At 44.5% G+C, this 23496-nt stretch overlaps 1 protein-coding gene across 3 annotated transcripts in view; it reads right to left on the bottom strand.

Annotated features, from left to right (window-relative positions):
- SMG1 (SMG1 nonsense mediated mRNA decay associated PI3K related kinase) overlaps positions 1-23496 on the bottom strand; it is a 409928-nt gene that overhangs the window by 126093 nt on the left and 260339 nt on the right. For all 3 annotated transcript variants that reach the window (XM_073591119.1, XM_073591120.1, XM_073591121.1), the window contains exon 42: positions 8472-8720. In XM_073591119.1, coding sequence (XP_073447220.1) covers positions 8472-8720 — 249 coding nt within the window. The remainder of the gene's footprint in view (positions 1-8471; positions 8721-23496) is intronic.

Raw genomic sequence — 23496 nt, 5'->3', positions numbered from 1 at the left:
TTGTAAATGTCTATCAGACTTTGCATGCTTATGACAAAATTACGTACAAAATGTAGTCAGATTCACAAACTCCATGTATTAAAGAACAATTAGTCACAAAAGGAAGGTGGCTCAGGGTTCCTATTCCCATACGCAACTCTATACAAATTTTACCCCATACAATTTAAAGCAGAACTAAACTTTACAACCAAGGAAGCTTGCAATCTTAGACTCTTTTTGATTTGCAGTTGCCAAGATGCTACACATGTGATCAGATATGGCATCAACCATCTCACACATATTTCGGTTGAGAGCACAAACTATAACAGTTATTCATGCCATAAACGTAACCTTCAGCCCCTGAAGGATTTACCCCCTTTCCTGACCAAGCCCTTTTTTGCGATACGGCACTGCGTCGATTTAACTGACAATTGTGCGACGTTGTACCCAAACAAAATTGACGTCCTTTTTTTCCCAACAAATAGCGCTTTCTTTTGGTGGTATTTGATCACCTCTGCGGTTTTTATTTTTTGCGCTATAAAAAAGGAGCGACAATTTTGAAGAAAAAGAAAAAAAAAAAAGCAATATTTTTTACTTCTTGCTATAATATCCCCCAAAAATATAAATGAAAAAAAAAAAAAAAAAATGTCTTCCTCGGTTTAGGCCAATGTGTATTCTACATATTTTGGGTAAAAAAAAAAAAAAAAAAAAAAAAAAAAAAAAAATCGCAATAAGCTTATATTGATTGGTTTGCGCAAAAGTTATCGCATCTACAAAATAGGGGATAGATTTATAGCATTTTAATTTTTTTTTTTTTTTTTTTTTTTAGTGGTAATGGCGGTGATCTGAGATTTTTATCGTGACTGACATTGCGGTGGACAGATCGGACACTTTTGACACTATTTTGGGACCATTGACATTTATACAGCGATCAGTGCTATAAAAATGCACCGATTACTGTGTAAATGTCACTGGCAGGGAAGGGGTTAAACACTAGACGGCGATCAAGGGGTTAAGAGTGTTCCCTCACTGTGTTCTAACTCTAAGGGGGGTGGACTTACTAGAACATGACAGATCACTGCTCCCGATTACTGGGAGTAGTGTTGCTAGGCAGAACAGGGAAATGCCTTCTTTATATAGGCAGCTCCCCGTTCTGCCTCTCTGTGCCATGATCATGGGCCACTGGCGGACAGAGTCCGTGGGACCCGCGGGCACGCTCCCGCTAGCTGCTGATGACGGAGAGACGTACGGATACATCGTTTTGCGCACCCGTGCCATTCTGCCGACATGTATCGGCGTGAGCCCCAGCATATGGGCAGTGGCTCTGTTGTCAGAGCTCAGGAACAATACTAGCGCAAGCAGAATAGGCAATCTCTGATGGGCACAAGGGTTTTGAATGGATCACAAAGAGCCAGTTCCAACACTACTCAGGGATCAGCCATTTCACTAGCGGCTAATTATCTGTTGAACTGGCTCAGGAAATAAGGACATGTTCATGAGAACAGTATAAACAGGTAATCGGTTTAGAAAGGTTATGCCTATGAAAAATTTGCAGAATGTCTGAATATATAGTGGGAAGCTTGCAAAGAGCAATTTTTCTTTTATTACAGTGAGGGGAAAAAAGTATTTGAACCCCTGCTGATTTTGTATGTTTGCCCACTGACAAAGAAATGATCAGTCTATAATTTTTATGGTAGGTTTATTTTAATTCAATCTTATTTTATTCATATAGAAAACGAGAGATAGAAATAACTGTAAGCATTACAAACATTGATAAGGTACACCAACAATAAGTATCATTTGCGTCGGAACAAATGCATGTCCAGGTTACATATAAATGGAGTGAAAACATATTTATAAAAGGCACAACAGGAGAACATCTGTGGTAGCAACCCCTGAAATATTACAGGTTAAAGTAACCTTCACCATTATTTCAGAAAAGGGGATCATAGGTGTCCTGTACATAGTTCATCAGGAAAAATTATATAAAAAAACAGTTTTTATGAAAAGTAGGTCATAGGGGTCACACACTGAATCAGTAGCCCAATCCCCCAGGAAAGGAATGGTTGTCGATCTCCAGTGACGGGGAAATCACTACTCTGGCCACTGTCAAAGTGCTGGAATACATCTTTTTTGATGGATTTGAATTTGCCAGGGAGTATAGATAAGAGAGCCACCTCAGGTAAAGGTTGAATGGAAGTCGCCATCAGTTTACAGTATAGTTTGAAGCTCTGTTGCAAAATCCCTGTACACAAGGGCATTCCCACTAGATGTGGAGCATGGTACCCCAGGAGCTACGACACCACCAACGGGTATCTGGTACTGCCTGGTGTATAGTCAAAGGGCATCTGTACCACCTCATTACAAGTTTAAATCCTTTTTTCTGGGTCTTAGTGGCTAGGGATAGCTTGTGCGTCAGAATAAAACATTTTTGCCAGGCAATAGGGGAGATAGAGTGATGTAGTTCTGCTACCCAGGCCTTCGTAAATGGTGGAAGGTCAGGAGAGGAGATATTGAGCAAGAGGGAGTAAAAGTTGAGATACTGGTAGGTTTATTTGAACAGTGGGACAGAACAACAAAAAAATTCTAGAAAAACGCATTTCAAAGAAGTTATAAAGTTAGAAATGGATTTGCATTTTAACCACTTGCCGACCAGCCGCCGCAGTTTTACGTTATGTTACGTTGCTTCGCCCTGTAGCTACTAGGGGCGCGTGCCCCCTGCTCTCCCTCGGAGCCGATGCGAGTGCCCGGCGGTCACGATCACCGCCAGGCTTCCGCGATCACTGATGACACACCGAGAACCGGGATCTGTGTGTGTAAACACATAGTTTCCGGGTCTCTGAGGGGAGAAGAGACAGATGTATGGACAGCGATCTGCCATCTCTCCTACACAGTCCCCTCCATCCTTCAGTTAGAAAACACACTAGGGAACACAATTAACCCCTTGATCGCCCCCTAGTGTTAACCCCTTCCCTGCCAGTGACATTTTTGCATTAATCAGTGATTTTTTTATAGCACTGATCGCTGTATATATGCCAATGGTCCCAAAAATGTGCCAAAAGTGTCTGATCTGTCCACCATAATGTGGCAGTCCCAAAAATAAATAAATAAATAAATAAAATAAAAATGCTATAAAACTATCCCCTATTTTGTAGACGCTATAATTTTTGCGCAAAACAATCAATATACGTTTATTGCGATTTTTTTTAACCAAAAATATGTAGAATACATATCGGCCTAAACTGAGGGAAAAAATTGTTTTTTTTATATATTTTTGAGGGATATTTATTATAGCAAAAAGTAAAAAAAAATTAAGTTTTTTTTCCCGCTTTTTTTTTTTTGTTTATAGCGCAAAAAATAAAAAACTGCAGAGGTGAACAAATACCACCAAAAGAAAGCTATTTGTGGGGAAAAAAAGGACGTCAATTTTGTTTAGGTGCAATGTCACATGACCGCGCAATTGTAAGTTAAAGCGACGCAGTGCCGAATCGCAAAAAGAGCTCTGGTCAGGAAGGGGGTAAAATCTTCCGGGGCAGAAGCAGTTAATGAGTGAAATAAGTATTTAACCCCTTTGCAAAACATGACTTAGTACTTGGTGGCAAAACCTTTGTTGGCAATCACAGAGGTCAGACATTTCTTGTAGTAGTTAGCAAACTTCAGACGGGCCTGTACATGTGCTTTCTTGAGCAGAGGGACCTTGCGGGCACTGCAGGATTTTAGTCCTTCGCGGCGTAGTGTTACCAATTGTTTTCTTAGCGACTATGGTTCCAGCTGCCTTGAGAGCTGGATTCTCCCATGTAGTTCTGGGCTGATTCCTCACCATTCTAATGATCATTGAAACTCCACGAGGTGAGATCTTGCATGGAACCCCAGACCGAGGGAGATTAACAGTTATTTTGTGTTTCTTCCATTTGCAAATAATCTCACCAACTGTTGTCACCCTCTCACCAAGCTGTTTGGCGATGTAGCCCATTCCAGCGTTGTGTAGGTCTACAATGTTTTCCCTGACATCCCTGGACAGCTCTTTGGTCTTGGCCATGGTAGAGAGATTGGAATCTGATTGATTGCTTCTGTGGACATGTGTCTTTTATACTAGGGTTGTCCCGATACTAGTATCGGGACTGATACCGAGCATTTGCGCAAGTACTTGTACTCGCACAAATGATCCCGATACCTTAGCCGATACCTTGGGAGAGACAGGAACTCAGCGGGTGGAGTCAGCGGGCGGAGCGGAGGGCAGAGTCAGCGGGCAGAGCGGAGAGCGAGTCCTCCGAGTCCTCAAGCAGAGAGTGCAGGGCTCGGCGACTGGAGCTGTCACATTCGGTAATGGAAGGGACGCTCCGTGTTGCTGTTACACCGTCGTCAGTGCTTAAAAATCTCGACGTCCATCTTGGTACACCCTGCCAGCAGCGGATATCTTGTTACACCCAGCCCATATAGTGCAGGCTGCACTATATGGGCTGGGTGTAACAAGATGTTCGCTGCTGCTTTATTGAGGCCGAGCGCAAGGTGTACCAAGATGGGCGTCGCAGAGGAGGCATAGAAAAGTAAATCGTCTCATGCCCATAAGTGCCAGCCATCAATCAGTGACATCTGTTAGTGCCCGTCCAGCCAGTGCCACTGCCAACCATCAGTCAGTACCAGCCATCAGTGTGTGCCACATATCAGTGCTCATCAGTGCCATCTATTAGTGCTCATCAGTCAGCGCCATCTATGAGTGCCACCTATCAGTGCCACCAATCAGTGCCCATTAGTGCGTGCCACCAATCAGTGCCCATTAGTGCGTGCCACCAATCAGTGCCCATTAGTGCGTGCCACCAATCAGTGCCCATTAGTGCGTGCCACCAATCAGTGCCCATTAGTGCGTGCCACCAATCAGTGCCCATTAGTGCGCGCCACCAATCAGTGCGCGCCACCAATCAGTGCCCATTAGTGCGCGCCACCAATCAGTGCCCATTAGTGCGCGCCACCAATCAGTGCCCATTAGTGCGCGCCACCAATCAGTGCCCATTAGTGCGCGCCACCAATCAGTGCCCATTAGTGCGTGCCACCAATCAGTGCCCATTAGTGCATACCACAAATCAGTGCCCGCCACAAATCAGTGCCCGCCACCAATCAGTGCCCATTAGTGCGTGCCACCAATCAGTGCCCATTAGTGCGTACCACCCATCAGTGCCCATCAGTGCCACCTTTCAGTGCCACTGCCAGTCAAGAGTGTGTGTCACCTATTAGTGCTCATCGGTGCTGCATAATCAGTGCCACCTATTAGTGAACTGCTCATCAGTGCCATCAGTGAGCCTCAGTGCCAGCCATCAGGATGTGCCACGTATCAGTGCCCATTAGTGCGTGCCACCTATCAGTCAGTGCCACCTATCAGTACCCAGCCATCAGTGTGTGCCACCTATCAGTGCTGCATAATCAGTGCCACCTATCAGTGCTCATCACTCAGTGGTATATATCAGTGCCAGTCAGTGCCCATCCATCAGTGCATGCCACCTATCAGTGCCCAGCCATCAGTGTGTGCCACCTATCAGTGCTCATCAGTGCTTCATAATCAGTGCCACCTATCAATGCATATCACTCAGTGCCAGGCTATCAGTGCCAGCCAGTCAGTGCCACCCATAAGTGCCCATCCATCAGTGCGTGCCACCTATCAGTGCCCATGAGTCAGTGCCACCTAACAGTGCTGCTTAATCAGTGCCACCTATCAGTGCTCATCAGTGCTGCATATCAGTGCCACCTAATCCTATCACCACCTAACAGTGCTGCATATTAGGGCCTCCTTATCAGTGCCCCATCAGTGCAGCCTCATTAGCACACATCAGTGAAGGAGAAAAAGTACTTATTTACAAAATACAAAAAAAAAAAAACTGTCACATAACATTAAAAAAAAGTATTGGTAATCGGTATCGGCGAGTACTTGAAAAAAAGCATTGGTACTTGTACTCAGTCTTAAAAAAGTGATATTGGGACAATCCTATTTTATACAGATGACAAGCTGAGATTAGCAGCACTCCCTTTAAGCGAGTGCTCCTAATCCCAGCTGGTTATCTGTATAGAACAGGGATATGCAATTAGCGGACCTCCAGCTGTTGTGAAACTACAAGTCCCATGAGGCATAGCGTGAATCTGACAGCCACAAGCATGTCACCCAGAGGCAGAGGCATGATGGGACTAGCTTTGCAGCTGTAGTTTTGCAACAGCTGGAGGTCCGCTAATCCCTGGTATAGAAGATACCTGGGAGCCAGAAATCTTGCAGATTGATAGGGGATCAAATACTTATTTCGCTCATTAAAATGCAAACCAATTTAGAACTTTTTTGAAATGCGTTTTTCTGGATATTTTTGTTGCAATTCTGTCTCCCACTGTAAATAAAAAAACAAAAAAAAAAAAAAAAAAACCTACCATTAAAATTATAGACTGATAATTTATTTGTCAGTGGGCAAACGTACAAAATCAGCAGGGGATCAAAGACTTTTTTCCTTCACTGTACCTGTAGCGACACTTTAATTACTGAAAATTGCAGAGGCAATCACCAAAGTATATGCTGAACAGTAGCCCAAATCATCCATGAGCAATAGCAACAACTATATGAGGAACAGGTAAAGGATCAATGTGATCATTTAGCTAGTTAAAGCGGAGTTCCACCCATATAAAAGCCAGCAGCTACAAAAAGTAGCTGCTGACCTAATAAATCGGACACTCATCTGTCCTAAGGTCCAGTGATGCAGGCAAACGAAGCCCCGCTCCTCTCCCCCGGGATTGTGACTGTGGGCAGTACAATGTCAGTGAATCACCAAAAAATTTAATGGGGGGAAAGGAAAAAAAAAAAAAAAAAAAAGTCTACCCATGTGACTAACTCTTCCCCAATCACAGAGTTTCCTGTGCTGTGTGAAGTGCACTGCACGCTCCATACCACAACCTACATTCTGTGAAGTGGCCACAAAATGCAGGCTGTAGTACGGAGCAGCAGTTCAAAAAGTGTGGTTAGCAATATCCACTCTCCATTTAAAATCGATTCCTAGGTTAAAGTAAATCACTAGAAATTACTAACAGAGCCAGAGTAATCAAAGTGAGGAGAGGAGCCTATACTTCTAATAAAACACACTATCAATCTACACAGGTGCATCCTATAAAATTAGAATATCAAAAACTTTATTTCAATAATTCAATTAAAAAAAAAAAAGTGATATGTTTCAAGCATTTTTTCCTTTTAATTTTGAAGATTATGGCTTACAGCTAGTAAAAACCCAAAATTCAGTATCTCAGAAAATTAGATTACTACATGAAAAAAAAAAAAAAAAAAAAAAAAAGATGGATTTTTAATACAGAAATGTTGGCTTAGTGAAAAAGTATGTCCACGTACACTATAGTATGCACTCAATACCTGGTCAGGGTTTCTTTTTCATGAATAACTATCAATGTGGCGTGGCATGGAGGCGAGCTTCCTGTGGCACTGCTGAGGTGTTGTGAAAGCCCAGGTTGCTTTGATAGCAGCCTTCAGCTCGTCTGAATTGCTGGGTCTGGTGTCTCATCTTTATTTTGACAATACCCCCAGATTCTCAATGGTGTAGTGAGCACAGTGGTGTAGCTAGTATATCTGGCACCCGGGGCTGGTCATTTTTTTGCACCCCCTCAAGAAAAATGGTGTGGCAATATAGCGGCATCACGCCGAAAGTGTGGGTGTGGTCAGATTGCATCAACAGTGGGAGGGGCTTAAATGTGCCACAAGCGAGTATGTAACAGATTGTACAAACCTCAGTACACTCATTTTAATAAAACTGTTCTGTCCTAGGGAGGCGTTTCTAACTGTGGGGGGAGTGGACTGACTGGGAGTACAGTGAGATCGCTGTTCCTGATCACTAGGAACAGACGATCTCACTGAACTCTGTCAGAACGGGGATCTGCTTTGATTACACTGGCAGATCCCTGTTCTGCCTCTGTAAGGAGCGATCGCGGGTGGCCGACGAACATTGCGGCTGCTGAACCCGCGCATCGGCTCCCCCACTGTGCAGCGCGCCCACAGTGACTCATGCACGAAACTACATACGGGTACGTAGTTTTGTGCAATAGGGCCGCCCTGCCGCCGTATATATGCGGTGGGCAGTCCTTAAGAGGTTAAACCAGGTATTAGTACTTTTGACATTGATGCAGTAATTCATGCAAAAGGACCCGGGACCAAGTATTGAGTGCATACTATACTGTACATACTTTTCAGTACGCCAACATTTCTGTATTAAAAATCCTTTTTTTATTGGTCTTATGTAATATTCTAATTTTCTGAGATACTGAATTTTGGGTTTTCACTAGCTGTAAGCCATAATCATCAAAATTTAAAGAAAGAAATGCTTGAAATATATATCACTCTGTATGTAACAGAGTTGAATTAAATGTATTTTTTTGATGATATTGTGTGTGTACCCCTTTTTAATAGAAAAATTTATAATAATCAATGACAGAAGAAGAGCAAAAGCAAATAAACGCCCTCTCACCTGCGTAACTTTCCACCACTCATCAGCTGTAGCACATGAGCACCACAATTCTTTAGCCAGCAGGTTTGGAGGAGTGGATTCCATTAATTCCTCTAGTACAGACTTCATCACATTAAGAGGCCAATCTCGACGAGACACATCTAAGCTCAGCCCAACCACTTTGAGGGCTGGACCTATTTTACTGTAGTAGAGTTCACTGGGTCGGGGAACCATCGCAGGATTTTGAGGAGTCTGATAGGAATCGTGGGCCTGGGTAGGAAAGAAAACTATATGTATAAAATTAAGCAATTAAAACCACTGACAACTATGTTGCAGTTTCTACATCTATATGAAAAGAACTTACAATAAAATTGCAGCTTAAGGCTACTTTCACACTGAGTCGGTTTTCAGGCACTTTAGACCCTGAAAAGCATCCGAAAACAGCCTCCCATTCATTGCAGGGTGTCTTTTCACACTGGGGCGGTGTGCTTGCGAGACGTTACAAGCAGCATCTTTGGGGCGGTTTGGGAGCACTGTAAATAGCACTCCCAAAACGCCCTGCCCATTGCAATGGATGGGCAGCGCTTTCAAAGCGCCTGAAAAGCGGTTCGAAAGTGCCACAAAACGTGACTTACCATTTGTTTTGGTAAAAAAAGCACCCCGCTAGCGGCCGAAAACCGCCGCAAAAACTAGCAGTGCTTTGGCGCTAAAAGCCGGGCGCTGCCAGTGTGAAAGGGGTCTAAAGGGGTTGTAAAGGTTCGTTTTTTTTTTAAATAACATACGTTACATACTTCCTTCCTCTGTGCAAGGGTTTTGCACAGAGTGGCCCCGTTCCTCCTCTTCTGGGGCCCCCCAGCGGCACTCCTAGCTCCTCCTCTTCTGGAGTGCCCCCCACGAAGAGCCACATTCCATGGGGGCACTCATGCGGGCGCACTCCAGAGTCCTGCTTCTGCATCCATTGACACAAACAGCAGGACTTGGCCCCGCCCCCCGGTCACTGGATTTGACTGGATCAATCTATCCAATGAGGACCTGAGACAGCGGCTGGAGCTGCTGTGCTAGTCCCCGTTGCTGGAACGATCGGGTTCAGGTAAGTAAAAGGGTGGCTGCTGCACTACAGAAGGTTTTTCACCTTAATGCATATATCGCATTAAGGTGAAAAACCTTGAGGGTTTACAACCCCTTTAAAAAAACAAAAAAGGAATCTTCATCAAAACTTAACAGATTTACAGACCTTAAGATGCAGAAAGGTCAGCAATCTTCTTACTGCAACATGCCCAAGGCATGGCAGTGTTTACGTCCTGTATCTGTGCTTGTTACTGCACTAAATAACAGCTCTCTAGAGAGAAAGTTCAAATTCAGATGGTAGGGAAATCTTGAGCTAGGCTGGCCATAATTTTTTTTTTCTTTTAAAATCAGCCAGTGGATGCTCTATGTGTTTTACAACACTGTACAGGACAGATAGCTATAAACGGGTACAACTTATGTCAGGTACACACTATTTGTTTTTTTCGTTCAACCCCGTGGGCTGAACGAAAAACTAACAAACTGTGAGCTCTGGTCAGAGCCGCTGTACTAACCATCAGAGGTTATTTCAGCGATCTCCCCAGCTGAGCTATTGTGTTTTGACAGGGGGCCGCCCCCCTGCCAGAACACTCTGATCAGCGCTCTCTGGTTGAGACCGCTGATCGGGAGTTGGTCGGAAGCTGGTTTTCCAGCATGCATGTCCGACAGAAGCCAGCTTCTGTCGGACAGACCGACATACACACAGACTGAATCTCTGACTTTTTTTTTTTTTTAAACGCACGTTGTCTCCCGACATTCGGCCCGTGTATACCCAGCTTTAGGCTAGCCATACATGGCTCATTTTTTTTCGTTCAGTTTGCTAACTGAACAAAAACACTGAACCGATTTCCCCATCCACACATTAGAGGTGGATGGGGAAATCATCCTCACTGTGTCACTGCATTCTGACAGCGGAACTCCCCCACCATCAGAATTCATGAATTGCTGATCGAGCTAAAATTATACAACAAGGCCGCTTATAAAATCTTGATCGACAGATTGACTTCTCGTGAACAGGAACGGCCATACATGGATCGAAATCTGATCCCTACCATCTGAACCAGCCAAATTTCAATTAATGACCAGCTTTATGTAGGAGTTGTTTCATCTCGAGCCATTATATGATTTTCTTGATCAATTTCGTTTTGATTACCTTCAACTATGTAGTACAAGGACCTGCCTCAATAAAACAAAGAAAACCGCCCCAGGTGAACGAGTCTCCAGTTAATCCCCCCACACACTAGTCGGGTGCTAGTCCAGCTCACATGCTTTATATCAAACCAAAAGATTCTGGACGGCTGCACTTCCAAAAATTCTTTTTGAGCTTCATGCAAAAGGTGGTTAACAGATGGAGCAGGGGACAAAAAGGTAGACACATTTCACGCAAATGTTAGCGCTAACATTTGCGCAAAACAAGTTTTCCTCTGTCTTCTGCACCATCTGTTAACCACCGGTCATATGAAGCTTCAATAAAGACAATTTCTGGAAGTGCAACTGTCTGGAATCATTTGCTTTATGACAAGGGCCTGCCTGTTAGCATACAAATTGAAACTGTTTAGGTTTGACATCATATTATATAGTTTTCCTATATCTAAAGGAAAATTGTACAAGAGAATTGTATAATGTATGGCCAGCCTAAGGGTTGTCACTTCACTGGGTATACACTATGTAAGGGCTTGCAGACACTTTAAAAAAAGCCAGTTATAAGCGAGAACTGAAGTAAGTAATCTGAAGGAAACAACACACACCAGGGGGGACTTGGGATTTCCAGAGGAAAGGAGGATAAGTGAGAACTTACCATACTAGAAAGGGTAAAAAGTCTGCATAACTTTTCAAGCAAAGGGCTGATCATGAATATTACAAATGGCCCCAAGTTAGCAACAAATTAAACACGCTCTGAGTGAACAGTTTGGAGGACAGGGGCCAGCCTGGAATAGGTCTATCTTATTTCAAAGGCTTGGTGAGCCGGGTGGCTACAGTGGGCCCATAGCCGAAATGTATCCACATATATGTAAAAGTATTATAGAGACTCCAGGAAAACTAAAATGTAGAGCTAAATGGGAAGGGGACCTGGGTGCAATTTCGGATGAACAATGGAAAGAGATATTGGCAGGATGACACCAAGTTTCAATCTCACCAGCTCAGAAAGTGTCACACTTAATGTTGCTACATAGGACATACTATACCCCTAAAAGGTTATTTGGGTTCAGGGGGAGGGACGACGATAAATGCCCTAGATGCCAGGAAACTGGGGACCTAATGCACATGATATGGAAATGCCCGAAGTAATTTCGTTATTGGTATGAAGTGGTGGAAACGTTAAATAAGATCCTCACTCTAGAACTTAAAATAGAGCCGAAACTATGTATTTTGGGAGTGGAGGGAAATATAAATAGAGGTAATTTTAAAATTAAAATAGTAAGAAGATGCCTATTCCAAGCAAGGAAGTTAATAGCTCAAAGATGGCAGGCAAGAACCCCCCCCACGAAGGACGAATGGATTAAAACGGAATTAGAAACAATGTGGAAGGAATAGGTAGTATATACAAAGAGAAGGAATCTGAAAGAATTTAAAAGACTCTGGAACCCCTGGTTAGAAGAAATGGGATACCTAATGTAAGGGAATGATAAGAGAGGCGGGCCTTACGGTAGTTAAAACTAAGGAAGAATAGAGATGCATGGCTGGGGGAGGGGGGGGGGGATAGGGGGGGAGGAGGGTGGGGAAAAATGATTAGAGTATACCTTTTCTTCTACAATTATATGTGTACATAAATGTATATATAGTAGATATATTTAAAACTTGGTATGCTTGTTTTTAACTTTTGTATAATGTGAAGTAATGAATAAAGATTATATAAATTAAAAAAACAAAAAAAACAAATGGCCCCAAGTATATGAACCTCTGAACAGAGGAATATTAAACTGTAGGAGACCTAAACTGCAGAAAAAGTGTTTATGCCTAAAGTAAAAAAAAAAAATCAGTACACAGCCAAAATGCACCTAATGCTTTTAGACTGACATCGTATGCATTCATACAGGACCGAACAAGGGAATATTAGGATTTTTGGCGCACCTGTAAAATCCTTTTCTCAGAGTACAACAGAGGACATAGGAGTTATTCAGAGTGCACACAGAAAGTAATATTCACGACTACTAGGTTTATGCTGGCACCTTTAGGAGAACGGACACTGGTCAAGAAATAAAAAAATAAAAAACACAAGATTTCCCACCCAGGCATAATCCCTTCGCAGCTCAGCTAAGGCTGTATTTTGTAGCAAACAGTGGGGAATCACCTTATCCTGTGAAGTACGCCAAGGATTTTACAGGTTAACCAAAATTCCTAATTTCTTACTCGTACATCAGAGGAGGTAATATTCATGACTACTTGGGATGTCCTAAAACACTGAACATGAGGGGTGAGCAATGCAACAAGAAGGCCAACATGCCCAATACCCAAAAACAGGAGAGGTGGATCACCACTATGAAGTAGTCAGCAAGATTCCAAAACCGGCATCCGCAGAAGTGAAAATATGTACTTGGGAGAACTTTGTAAGGTTGCTAACTTGAAACAACAGAAGCTAGATTCTGAATAACCCAGGATGCATGGACAATGCTAGTGGAATGGGTCTTCACTGGGCAAGGAGGAACCTTTCTGACACCATAGCAGCTGGGTCTTACGATTGTCAGGCAAAAAAAACAAGGATTTAAATATACAAAGAGTGAAGCACACTTTCCTTGAAATTAGAACAAAAAGATGCCCTGATGCCAGTGGAACAAAAAATCACCTTGGGTAGGAAAGTGTACCAAGGCCACATTATCCTGGTGAAGAATCAGGAAAGCTTCCTTGCAGGAAAGTGCAATGCCGAGTCCCTGTGAGCCATGAAAATAGCCCCCAAAATGACTATCTTGCTCTTAAAGTGATTGTAGTGTCTTTTTTTTATTAAAATAAAAATGTTACAAACCCACTGCACAGAGCAGCCCCGATCCTCCTCTTCTCGGGTCCCTGGCTGGAGCTCCTGGCCCTTCCCTCCTGTTGAGTGCCCCCACAGCAAGCAGCTTGCTATGGGGGGGCACCTGAGCTGAAGCTCTGTAAAATGCATGAAGATAAAAAACCTTCTGACTATGACCACTTTAAGTAATGTGAAGAGAATTCTCTTGGAGAGGTTCAAATGGAAAAGACTGTGGAACAGACAAGTTAAGGTTCCACAGAGACAAGGGCTTTAACCAATGGGAGAGACATGATAGGCCTCTTGATGGTACTTAAAGCCAGAGACTTATCTATACCAAACTATACAAAGGCCAAAACGCACCTGACAAGATACTGTCCGGGATGAAAGGTCACACCAGGCGAAATAAGCCTACCATATATGATGGCACTCTATCCTGAGGGTCAACTTTCTATTTTTGAGAAAGGTAGGGATTACAGTCAGAAATTCAGCTTTTTTTTTTTTTTTTTTTGAGGACTTGGGCTTCAACATCCATGTAGTCAAAGCCAGTGTCTGTAAGGCAGGATAAAGACAGCAAATCTGGCCAATGTAGAAAACCCCATGGCTCGTCTGCAAAGAGATTTACAATATCTGCATACCACACTCTTTTTGGCCAAGCCAAAGCAATCAGAATCACTGCAATGCCCTCCACATTTATCCTGCTCAACATGCGAGGAAGAAGCTGCAGTGGAGGTAAGGCACAGATCTTTCAGTAAATGCTTAAGGGTCCCTGGTTCAGTACACAAACCTGGCCAGCTTGTTGAATGTGGATGCCAAGAGATCCACATCTGGCATCTCCCACCTCAGACAAATCTCTGAACACCTTTGGGTTTAAGACCCATTCTCTTGGATTCAGCTGCTAAATGCTGAGAAAGTCCACCTGCCATTTTCCCATGTAGGGAATGCGCATGACAGAAAGGGCCAGAATGTGTAGTTCTGTCTAGAACAAGATCAGGTTTGCTTTTTCCTGAGCAGGTCAACTTTTTGTCCCTCCTTGATGGTTAAAGGTTGCCACAGCCATAGCATTGTTTGACTACACCATGACAGGCAGACCCAGGAGTCAAACAGACCAGTGTAGAAGATATAGCTGAATCAACCAAAGCTCTACGGCATTAATTGACAACTTCTGTTTCTTGGATGACCATGTTCCCTTAACGGAGAGGTTCTCCAGAACAATTCTGCAGCCTGAGAGGCTGGAACTCATGAAGACCTTCCAATTCATCAGAAGAAAGTCATCTTGGGTTTCCAGCATCTGTGTTGATAGCCACCATTCAAGAGCTGGCCAGGTCCTAGAAGACTGAAGCATAGGCAATTCTAAAGATTCCTGTTGTGTGTAGCATTCCGCTACAGAGCTCTGGAGGGAAACTGCGGTAATGAGAATGCATCGAAGGCAGCCACCATCTTCCTCAGCACCTTCTTTAAGGTCTGACTTGAGGGATCTTCTATTGACCTCAAGGATTCAGGAGTCAGTCATTTTTGCTGAAGAAGCAATACTGTGACATTTGCCTTCTTAAGGGGTAAGAGTGTGCTTTTCTCCACAGTCACTTTCTGGATGAAGGCATCCAAGGCTAGTACAAAATAAGCGTTAGCCCTCAAAAGGGCAGCCCTTCAATTAGTTTCTTGTAAAGAAGTTTTGCTAACCAACACTTGAGCCATAGAGTTCTTGTCACGTGGACAGTGTCCACCCATGAAAGCTGCCTTATGAAGTCTTCCAAGGCATCCACAGAGAAACTCAGGGTCTCAAACTTCTCCAGGAACTGCCAGATGATGTTTAAGCAGAAAATAATCAGGCCAACAGCTGGAGAACCCCATTTCTTGCAGAATTTCTCCAACATAGGGTACTGGTGAGTAAAATGTGTAAGTGATAATACAGTTGAAAGGACTTACAAGTTTATGGTGGCTGACGGGACCCAAAAACAGGGACTACTGGTTTTGATTAGTGTGCACCACATCTGCCATAAAGTGCACTGGGGGCTTTTGTGTTAAAAAAAAAAAAAAAACCCTAGATGAAAACCCTGGACCTCAAGGACCCATTCACAGAGAATTCCTGATCTTTAGCAACTTCCACTTCATCCTCATTGAGGAATTTACTCTGACACCTATTTTTTCCTCAAAAGGGAAGGAGTAGCCTGTCAAACTCTGCATGCCCAAGTTAAAGCAAAGCATCAAAGCATGCTGTAAAGCTATAATTTAGGTGGGTGGCAGGGGTGGATGCACACCCATCTGTTTTACCACTCAGTCACCCATGTGAAAGAGCCCTGAGGATGGCGGCACGCCTTACACTGGCAAGGGAAGACTACAGTTTAAGAGAAGTATGGCTTTCCCAAGAAAAAAACAAAACAAAAACATTTATACTCACCTAGGTGGACTCAGCATCAATCGGCTCTGTAGTGGGAACTGAGCGATCAAAGACCGCTGAACGCCCTTCAAACAGAGAGCTGTGACTGTCAGCTCTCTGCTCTCCTCCCCAGCGCTCACCAGAGCACTGGGCTGTGGAGGGGATGGGTGGGGCTGGCTCAAATTCTCAGTGGATTGCTGAGAGTCTGAGCCAGGTGCCAATCCAGGCTTCTGGGTGGATCCCAACCATATAGTTGGGATCTTTCCAGAGCCTGGACCGGCCCTGTGACTTCAGCCCGCTGTTTGCTGAAAACAGGTCACAGAAGTGATCCCTCCTGTGATGCATAGAAGATCCATAGAAGTATAGCCAAAAAAAGCTTTCTATACTTCTCCTTTAAGCCAAAAAGTTTGGACTACAGATTTATGATGGTGAAGTCACTGAGCTGCTCTTTTTCTTCAAGAGTAGAGGCACCTTTATACTAACAAAAGATCGCAGTTTAACTGCTTGCTGACTGCCGGCTGTCAATTGACGGCCAGGTGGTGCAGCTCCCGTTGCGGGCGGGCGTCATATGACGGCCTTGCTTTCCCGGCGATCGTGCACGCGCGTCGTGTCACTGGGCACCCGGTGTACGTGCCTGGCGGCCGCGATGTCTGCCAGGCACCCGCGATTGCCGGTAACACAGCACTGTCAGAGGAGAGGAGACCAATGGTGTGTTCCCAGTACAGAGGAACACCGATCGGTCTCCTCCCCTAGTGAGTCACCTCCCCCTACAGTTAGAAACACTCCCTAGCAAACACAGTTAACCCCTCGATCACAACCTAGTGTTAACCCTTTCCCTGCCAGTCACATTTATTTTTATAGCACGGATCGCTGTATAAATGTGAATGGTCCCAAAAATGTGTCCGATGTGTCCGCCACAATATCGCAGTCACGATAAAAATCGCAGATCACCGCCATTACTAGTAAAAAGAAAATAATAAAAATGTTGTAAGTCTATCCCCTATTTTGTAGACGCTATAACTTTTGCGCAAACCAATCAATATACGCGTATTGCGATTTTTTTTACCAAAAATATGTAGAAGAATACGTATCGGCCTAAACTGAGGAAAAAATTTGTTTTAAAGAAAAAAAAATTGGATATTTATTATCACAAAAAGTAAAAAATAGTGTTTTTTTTCAAACTTGTCACTCTTCTTTTGTTTATAGCGCAAAAAATAAAAACCGCAGAGGTGATCAAATACCACCAAAAGAAAGCTCTGTTTGTGGGGAAAAAATGATAATTTCATCTGGGTACAGTGTTGTATGACCGCGCAATTGTCATTCAAAGTGGGACAGCGCTGAAAGCTGAAAAATGGCTTGGGCAGGAAGGGGGTGCAAATGCACTGTATTGAGGTGGTTAAACATGAATTGTTTGGACCACAGATTTTCGATTTCATATAGCTTTCCATATGTTTTGAAAGATTGTTAAGGTGTATTATGCTCAAAATTTTATAAGGCGTAAGGTCTGTATACAGTATATTTAAGGTCTACGTACCTACTCTGAAACAAACTAGATTTACTATAAGCGTTATAGCATTGTGATTTGTATTTTTTTTTTCTTATTCATTTTATTTGTTTTTGCATGTAGGAAACAGATTTACAGTTCCGTTTTTAGAAAAGGGTAGTAAACCCCAGTATAATATTCAAAAAGTTTTATTTTGTAATAAAATAAAACAAATTGTACAACTCATCAAAATAGAAGCATAGGGTAAGATCAAAGGCATTAACAAGGACAATTTTTTTTGCATAATGCAATATGAAAGGGAGGAGATCTGAAAATGGCATGCGTGGAAGGATAGCTGAGGGTAATTTGGGGGGAAATCCAAGTTTAATCAATGGGTAGGATGGGGGAGGGGATTTAAAACCGAATGTGGAAAGGGGGGGGGGGTTGAGAATCCTGAGGAAAAAGAAAAAGAAATTGGACAGATGCATCCAACAGACCCTCTTAGGGCTCATTTACACTTGCTTCAAAGCATGGCTTCGGACACTTTTTTTTAAAGCTCTCTGATTGCCAGTCAAGGCAGGTTTCACTAAATAAAAAGGATCGCTTACAGCCCTGTTTTCTTCTTGCGTTTGCTTCAAAAATTATACCCCAAGTTGCTTTAGTGGGGCTTCAAAGCCTCCATAGAAGTCTATGACAAAGCTCACTTGAAGCACCTACAGCTTTTGAGAGGCTTTAATTCATCTTTAGCTTTGCCTTGTTTTGGAGGTATTGCAGGTATGAGATAACAGCGCACACACAGGGCATCTGCCAAGCTTCATTAAAGCATCACCGAAGCATCAAAAAAGCATGTTGAAGCAGTAGGTGCTTTAATGTGTGTTGAAGTCGAAGCAAGTGTAAATGAGCCCTTAAAAAACTGGTAAAATCATATAGAAAGAAACGGAGTTCCAAGGTTGCCAAATGGACAGGTATTTATCCATTTTGTCATTTAGCTTCAATCTTTTTGTGTAGCATGAGCGAGTTGATGCTCAACTTAGTTTCAGCCAAGGAGAGCGTGGAAGATTTTAAGGCTTTGGCATCTGTCTGCTTGGCTGCTACGAAAACATACAGTAATAATCTGAATCGATTTTTGGAACAGCTGGAAGTTAAAAGAGAAGTATGGGGTTTTGTTTTTGTACAGAATCATACTTGCTGGACCGATGCTGCATCTGTCCCCTGCCAGCTCTAACACTGAGAACCAGGTAATCTAACACTGCCGATCACTTGGTTCTCACAGCTCCCTGAGCAGAGAGCTAGTGACTGTCCATCAGCAACTCTCTGCTCTGCCCCCCCGTGTGCACTGGAGCGCTGGGTTGTGGTGGGGGCATGAGCAGCACACTGAGAGGCTGAACTGGGTGCTGGTCCAGGCATGTGGGCGTAACCTGACTTCATTGTTGCAAGCGTGGACTGGCTCTGTTACATCAGCAGACAGCAGACTTCAGCCTGCTATCTACCGAAAACAGGGCACAGGAGTGCAGAACGAACTGCACTTCTGTGATCCAAAGGAGAAGTGCAAAACAAGCTTTGGCTGTACTTCTCCTTTAAGATTTAAGAGAGCAAACTGGGCTAAGAAGGGAATCGAAGAGTCCAGGAATTTGAACATCTGAAACACTTACTTCCAGGACCAATTTGAATTTTTGTATAAAAAAGTTTGTATTTTGTGGAGGTATATACCACAATTTTAGCTGGTTACTGTTCAGTTGTTATATAAGGAAGTGCAGGGATCTCTCTTTGATTGTTTAAGACACTACAGGCAGTCTCCGCTCTTGCAAGGTTCAGGTACAGTCCCTTCAGGCTTGCTGGCTGTAGCAATTGATGCGGCTAGAGACCTCCTCTACCCCACCAGATTAGTACGGAACAAGTCAAAGTTAAACAGGAAAAAAGTCCATGAGCGAGGGAGGGATGTCGGGCCACAAAATGAAAAGTGTAAGCACCCTAGGATAAGATGCAGGAAGCATTAGTAGGGAGGGAAGATTGAAAATTAAAATGGACATTGTGTATGTCCACTGACACCAGTAGGCATTCTGTACAGGCCCAAAAGATTGTGGGTAAGATTGTGGGTGAATCAGTCTAAGGTCAGGAGGGGGAGTACAGTTCCTTTTGAGAACTATAAAAAAAAAATTTTTAGGGTGGAAACGAGAACAATAGCCCTCTGGGAGAGAAGTCCTAGGCATCTAAAAAATGTGGTAAAGCCAAATAATCGGCAAAGTAAAATGACCTCAACCTAGGGAGGGGCTAGAAATGCAGGCTGCAGGTGACTTGTCAGCCAGTCTGGAAGATATCAGTGGTACAAGTGCCTTAGCTCTCAGATGAAGAGTGCGACTTGACGGAATGAGAGATGTGAGATCTTTATTTCTGGGGACATAAAGCATACCAAAAGGAGTGAAAAAGACAACAAATCACTTCTGAGATGTTGGTATGATGTCAAAGGTTGTTGCAAAACTAATGGGAACCAAGGAAGGGCTCTATATTGGGATTTCTTAGAGACGTAATTTGTGAACACTTAAGTCAAAAAAGAGTTCTCCTTAAGGGGCTGCGGAGTAGTTGATGGACTGACATACATCCAGCTGTCTGTGTAGAGAGCAGATGTGCATGTGGAAGCTCCGGCTTCTAGTGCCTCCAGAAGGCTCCGGCCACCCGGCCTTCCATCCATCAGGATTATCCCGGACTCCCAGGGCATTGTACCGGGCCCCCCTACCCCCACCAGCTCTGTGGACCACGAACAGGACCCCGGTACCTTCAAATCAGATCCGCCAAGCCCCACCCTCACTGCTCTACGCCCCACCGGCCGCTGGAATGCTGTTCACAGCAGCCTCCCGGAGCAGTCTCACAGGACACACCGCGGCTCCGGCCAGCTCCCCAGTGCTGGCCGCCGCTCACCCCCAGCCTCCATCGGCTAGCCCGGGCGCTCCATCCTACCAGGGCCAATCCCACCATCCATGGACGGGGCCTCAGCACCTAGGATCTTAGCATCAGGCAAGCCCGCGGCTCGGGCCTAGCCAGTCGGCCATCTTGGTCCACCCTGTGCGACAGCTACCACCACCTCCACCCGGAGCTCATCCCCGGACCCCCCCAGCAGGTAGCACTGGGACCCTAGCCCACCATCCACAAACAGGACCTAGCCACCTCGGGAGTTTCGAGAATCAGGACAGCCCGCGGCTCGGGCCTAGCCCGTCGGCCATCTTGGTCCACGCAGTGCGGCCGCAATCCACTACCTCCACCCGGAGCTCATCTCCGGACCCCCCCAGCAGGTTAGTTCCAGGACCTGGTCCCTCCCGCCCCTCCCCAGGCCTGCACCAGCCCACCTCCAGGCAGGACCACCATCCCACTACCCCCCTACCACGGTCCCACCCCCCCGGGGGCACCACCGCAGCCGCCGTCCAATCACCCCGTTCTCTAGCTGTTAGACTCGGGGGACAGACCACGGCTGTGGCCTAGATCCAGCCAGCCAACTTAACCCCTCCAACACCTGTCCAGCGGGCCCTCGTGCCCCTACACCTGGATCACCCCCTCCTCGATACTGGACCTCACTGTGTGGGCACAGGTTACCACCGGAAACTCTGGACCTGACCAGCGTCCATCCTAGATCCTTCTAGACCCAGCCGCAGCACCATTCCAACCAGTAAGTAGTGGCCAGATCCCCATACACCCCCCCCACCCATCATCCTCCGGACCATCCTGTACAGGTAAGGCCACGGGGTACCCTAGCAGTTTGATCCAGGGTCCTTGAGTCCGATCGCCCCCCGGGGGGGTGAGGAAGGAATTTTTCCTCTGCTGTAGCGATTGGCCAGCTCAGCTAGGGGTTTTTTCACCTTCCTCTGGATCAACAGGAGGGCGGTAGGTAGCCTCCACCCCCCCCCCCCCCCGCCTCAGCAACTTGTGCTTCTCACCATGTGCAATTTCAAGTACACAGCAGACGCCCTCCACAGGCTAAGAAACATCGCTTCAACTTTACCAACCGCCACTCAAAAAAAGACTACAAAAAGAAAAAAACTACTAAGGACCAACCTACAAGCAACCATCAAATACAGGGATACACCAATCCAACCACAACAACTAGCATGCGCCCTGATCAACACCAGATCTGCAGTCAAGCACAGACTGGAAATCTATGACTTCATCATCGAAAACATGGATTGCCTCTTCATTACGGAAAGCTGGCTAACATCCGACTGCAACACTATCCTAACTGAATTAGTGCCTGAGAACTACAGCATCCTAACCGAGCATAGAATAGGAAAAAAAGGAGGAGGTCTAGCAGTGATCTTCAAATGGCACCTTGCCTTCACCAACCAACTTCACAGAACTCAGTGCCTTTCATGGAGATACTCCCCCTGCATCTTCAAACAACACCCAAGACACCATTCACATATTACTATGCTACAGGCCACCAGGACCAAAGACCAATCTCCTTACACCGCTCACTGAATTCATTTCAATGCACACCTTGAAAACCAAAAACCTTCTGGTACTTGGTGACTTCAACCTCTGGGCAAATCCTACCCAAGACCCTATTGCGACCGCCTGCATCAACCAACTGGAAGAACTAGGTCTTCAACAGCTGATAAATACTCCCACGCACGGCTCAGGACACACTCTAGACCTCATCTTCAAACAGATATTCAACAACACACCACTACCATGGACGGACCACCACGTCATCAAATTTAAAATCACCACTAACATCACCCTCCAAAAACAGAAACATGCAACAACACACTGGAACAGATCTCAGAAGAAACTGCACTCTGAACTCTTCAAAACCACATTATCAAACAAAATACAATCGCTAATCTTAAACCTCTCTACGGAACAAACACTCAACTCCCTAAATAAGGCATTACTACAAACATCAGACTCAGTAGCACCAAAACGCAGAACACTCATACACAAAAAAAAACTCGAGATGGTTTAATGGTACTCTCACCCTACTCAAGCAAGAACGTAGAAGAGCTGAAAGAGCGTGGAGAAGAAATCCTACCAAGGAAAACCATACAAAGTACTCACTGTGAGATACCACAAAGCAATCTTCAAAGCCAAAAAAAGAACATTTCTCGAACACCATCTCAACTGCCTTAAATCGGCCGCGGGAACTTCTCAAAATAGTCGCCCAGTCAAAGAACCCAACCTGCTTAGAGCCCCCAGCAAACGATACTCAAGAATTCTGCAATGAGTTATCAAATTTCTTCATTGCCAAAATCGACAACATTCGGAAATCAATTCAACAGAAAAAAACCACCAACATTACCCAACAAAAGCAAAAAGAGGATATCAATACGAACATCACACAACCTCCGGACTTCTTCCTGACCCCAATCACCACTGACACGACTAAAGACATTATGGGAAGCCTTCGAGACAGCACATCACCAAACGACATCATTCTCACGAAACTCCTTAAAGAATGCTCCGACATCCTGGCTCCCACTATAACATACCTCATAAATCAGTCGTTCAAAGAAGGGATTGTGCCAACCACCCTCAAGCAAGGCATCGTCAAACCCCTGCTAAAGAAACCCAATCTTGACCCTAAGGACCCTAACTACCGCAGACCGATAACAAGCCTTAACACCGTCTCCAAGATTATGGAGAAAGCGGTAGTACAACAGCTACAATGCCACCTGGACACGCATCAACTTCTGGACAATCTACAATCAGGCTTCCATCAGGTGGCTGTAGAACACTGATAAAACGAAGGAAAGATGCAGAGTAAGCAGTGGGCCTAAAGAAGAGCGGTCTAATTAGTTAAGACCACATTCAGAAGAATGTGTGCAATTCTGGAGATCTCACTTACAAAGAGATACTGATAGGATAGAACAAGTCCAAAGACGAGCAACAAAAATGGTGAAAGGTCTGAGGGATAAAACATATCAGGAGAGACAGCAGCAACTTGTTATGTACAGTCTTGAGGAAAGAAAGGAAAGGGAAATGACTAAAAGCTTTACCTACATTAAAAGTGTGAAAAAGATTCAGGAGAGAAGTATTTTCAATATGAGGCCAAGATCGAAAACACAGGGACATGACCTCAAACAGAAGGAAGGTTCAAAACTAACCTTAGAAAGTATTTTTCTACTGAAAAAATAGGGGTTTTCTAGCAGAGGTGGTGAATCAGTCAACCGTAAACATACTTGGGACAAAC

The sequence above is a fragment of the Aquarana catesbeiana genome, linkage group LG06 (genome assembly GCF_042186555.1).
Source record: "Aquarana catesbeiana isolate 2022-GZ linkage group LG06, ASM4218655v1, whole genome shotgun sequence".
Taxonomy (NCBI): domain Eukaryota; kingdom Metazoa; phylum Chordata; class Amphibia; order Anura; family Ranidae; genus Aquarana; species Aquarana catesbeiana.
Note: the sequence above shows the minus strand (reverse complement) of the source record. Positions and strands in the feature narration are given on the sequence as shown.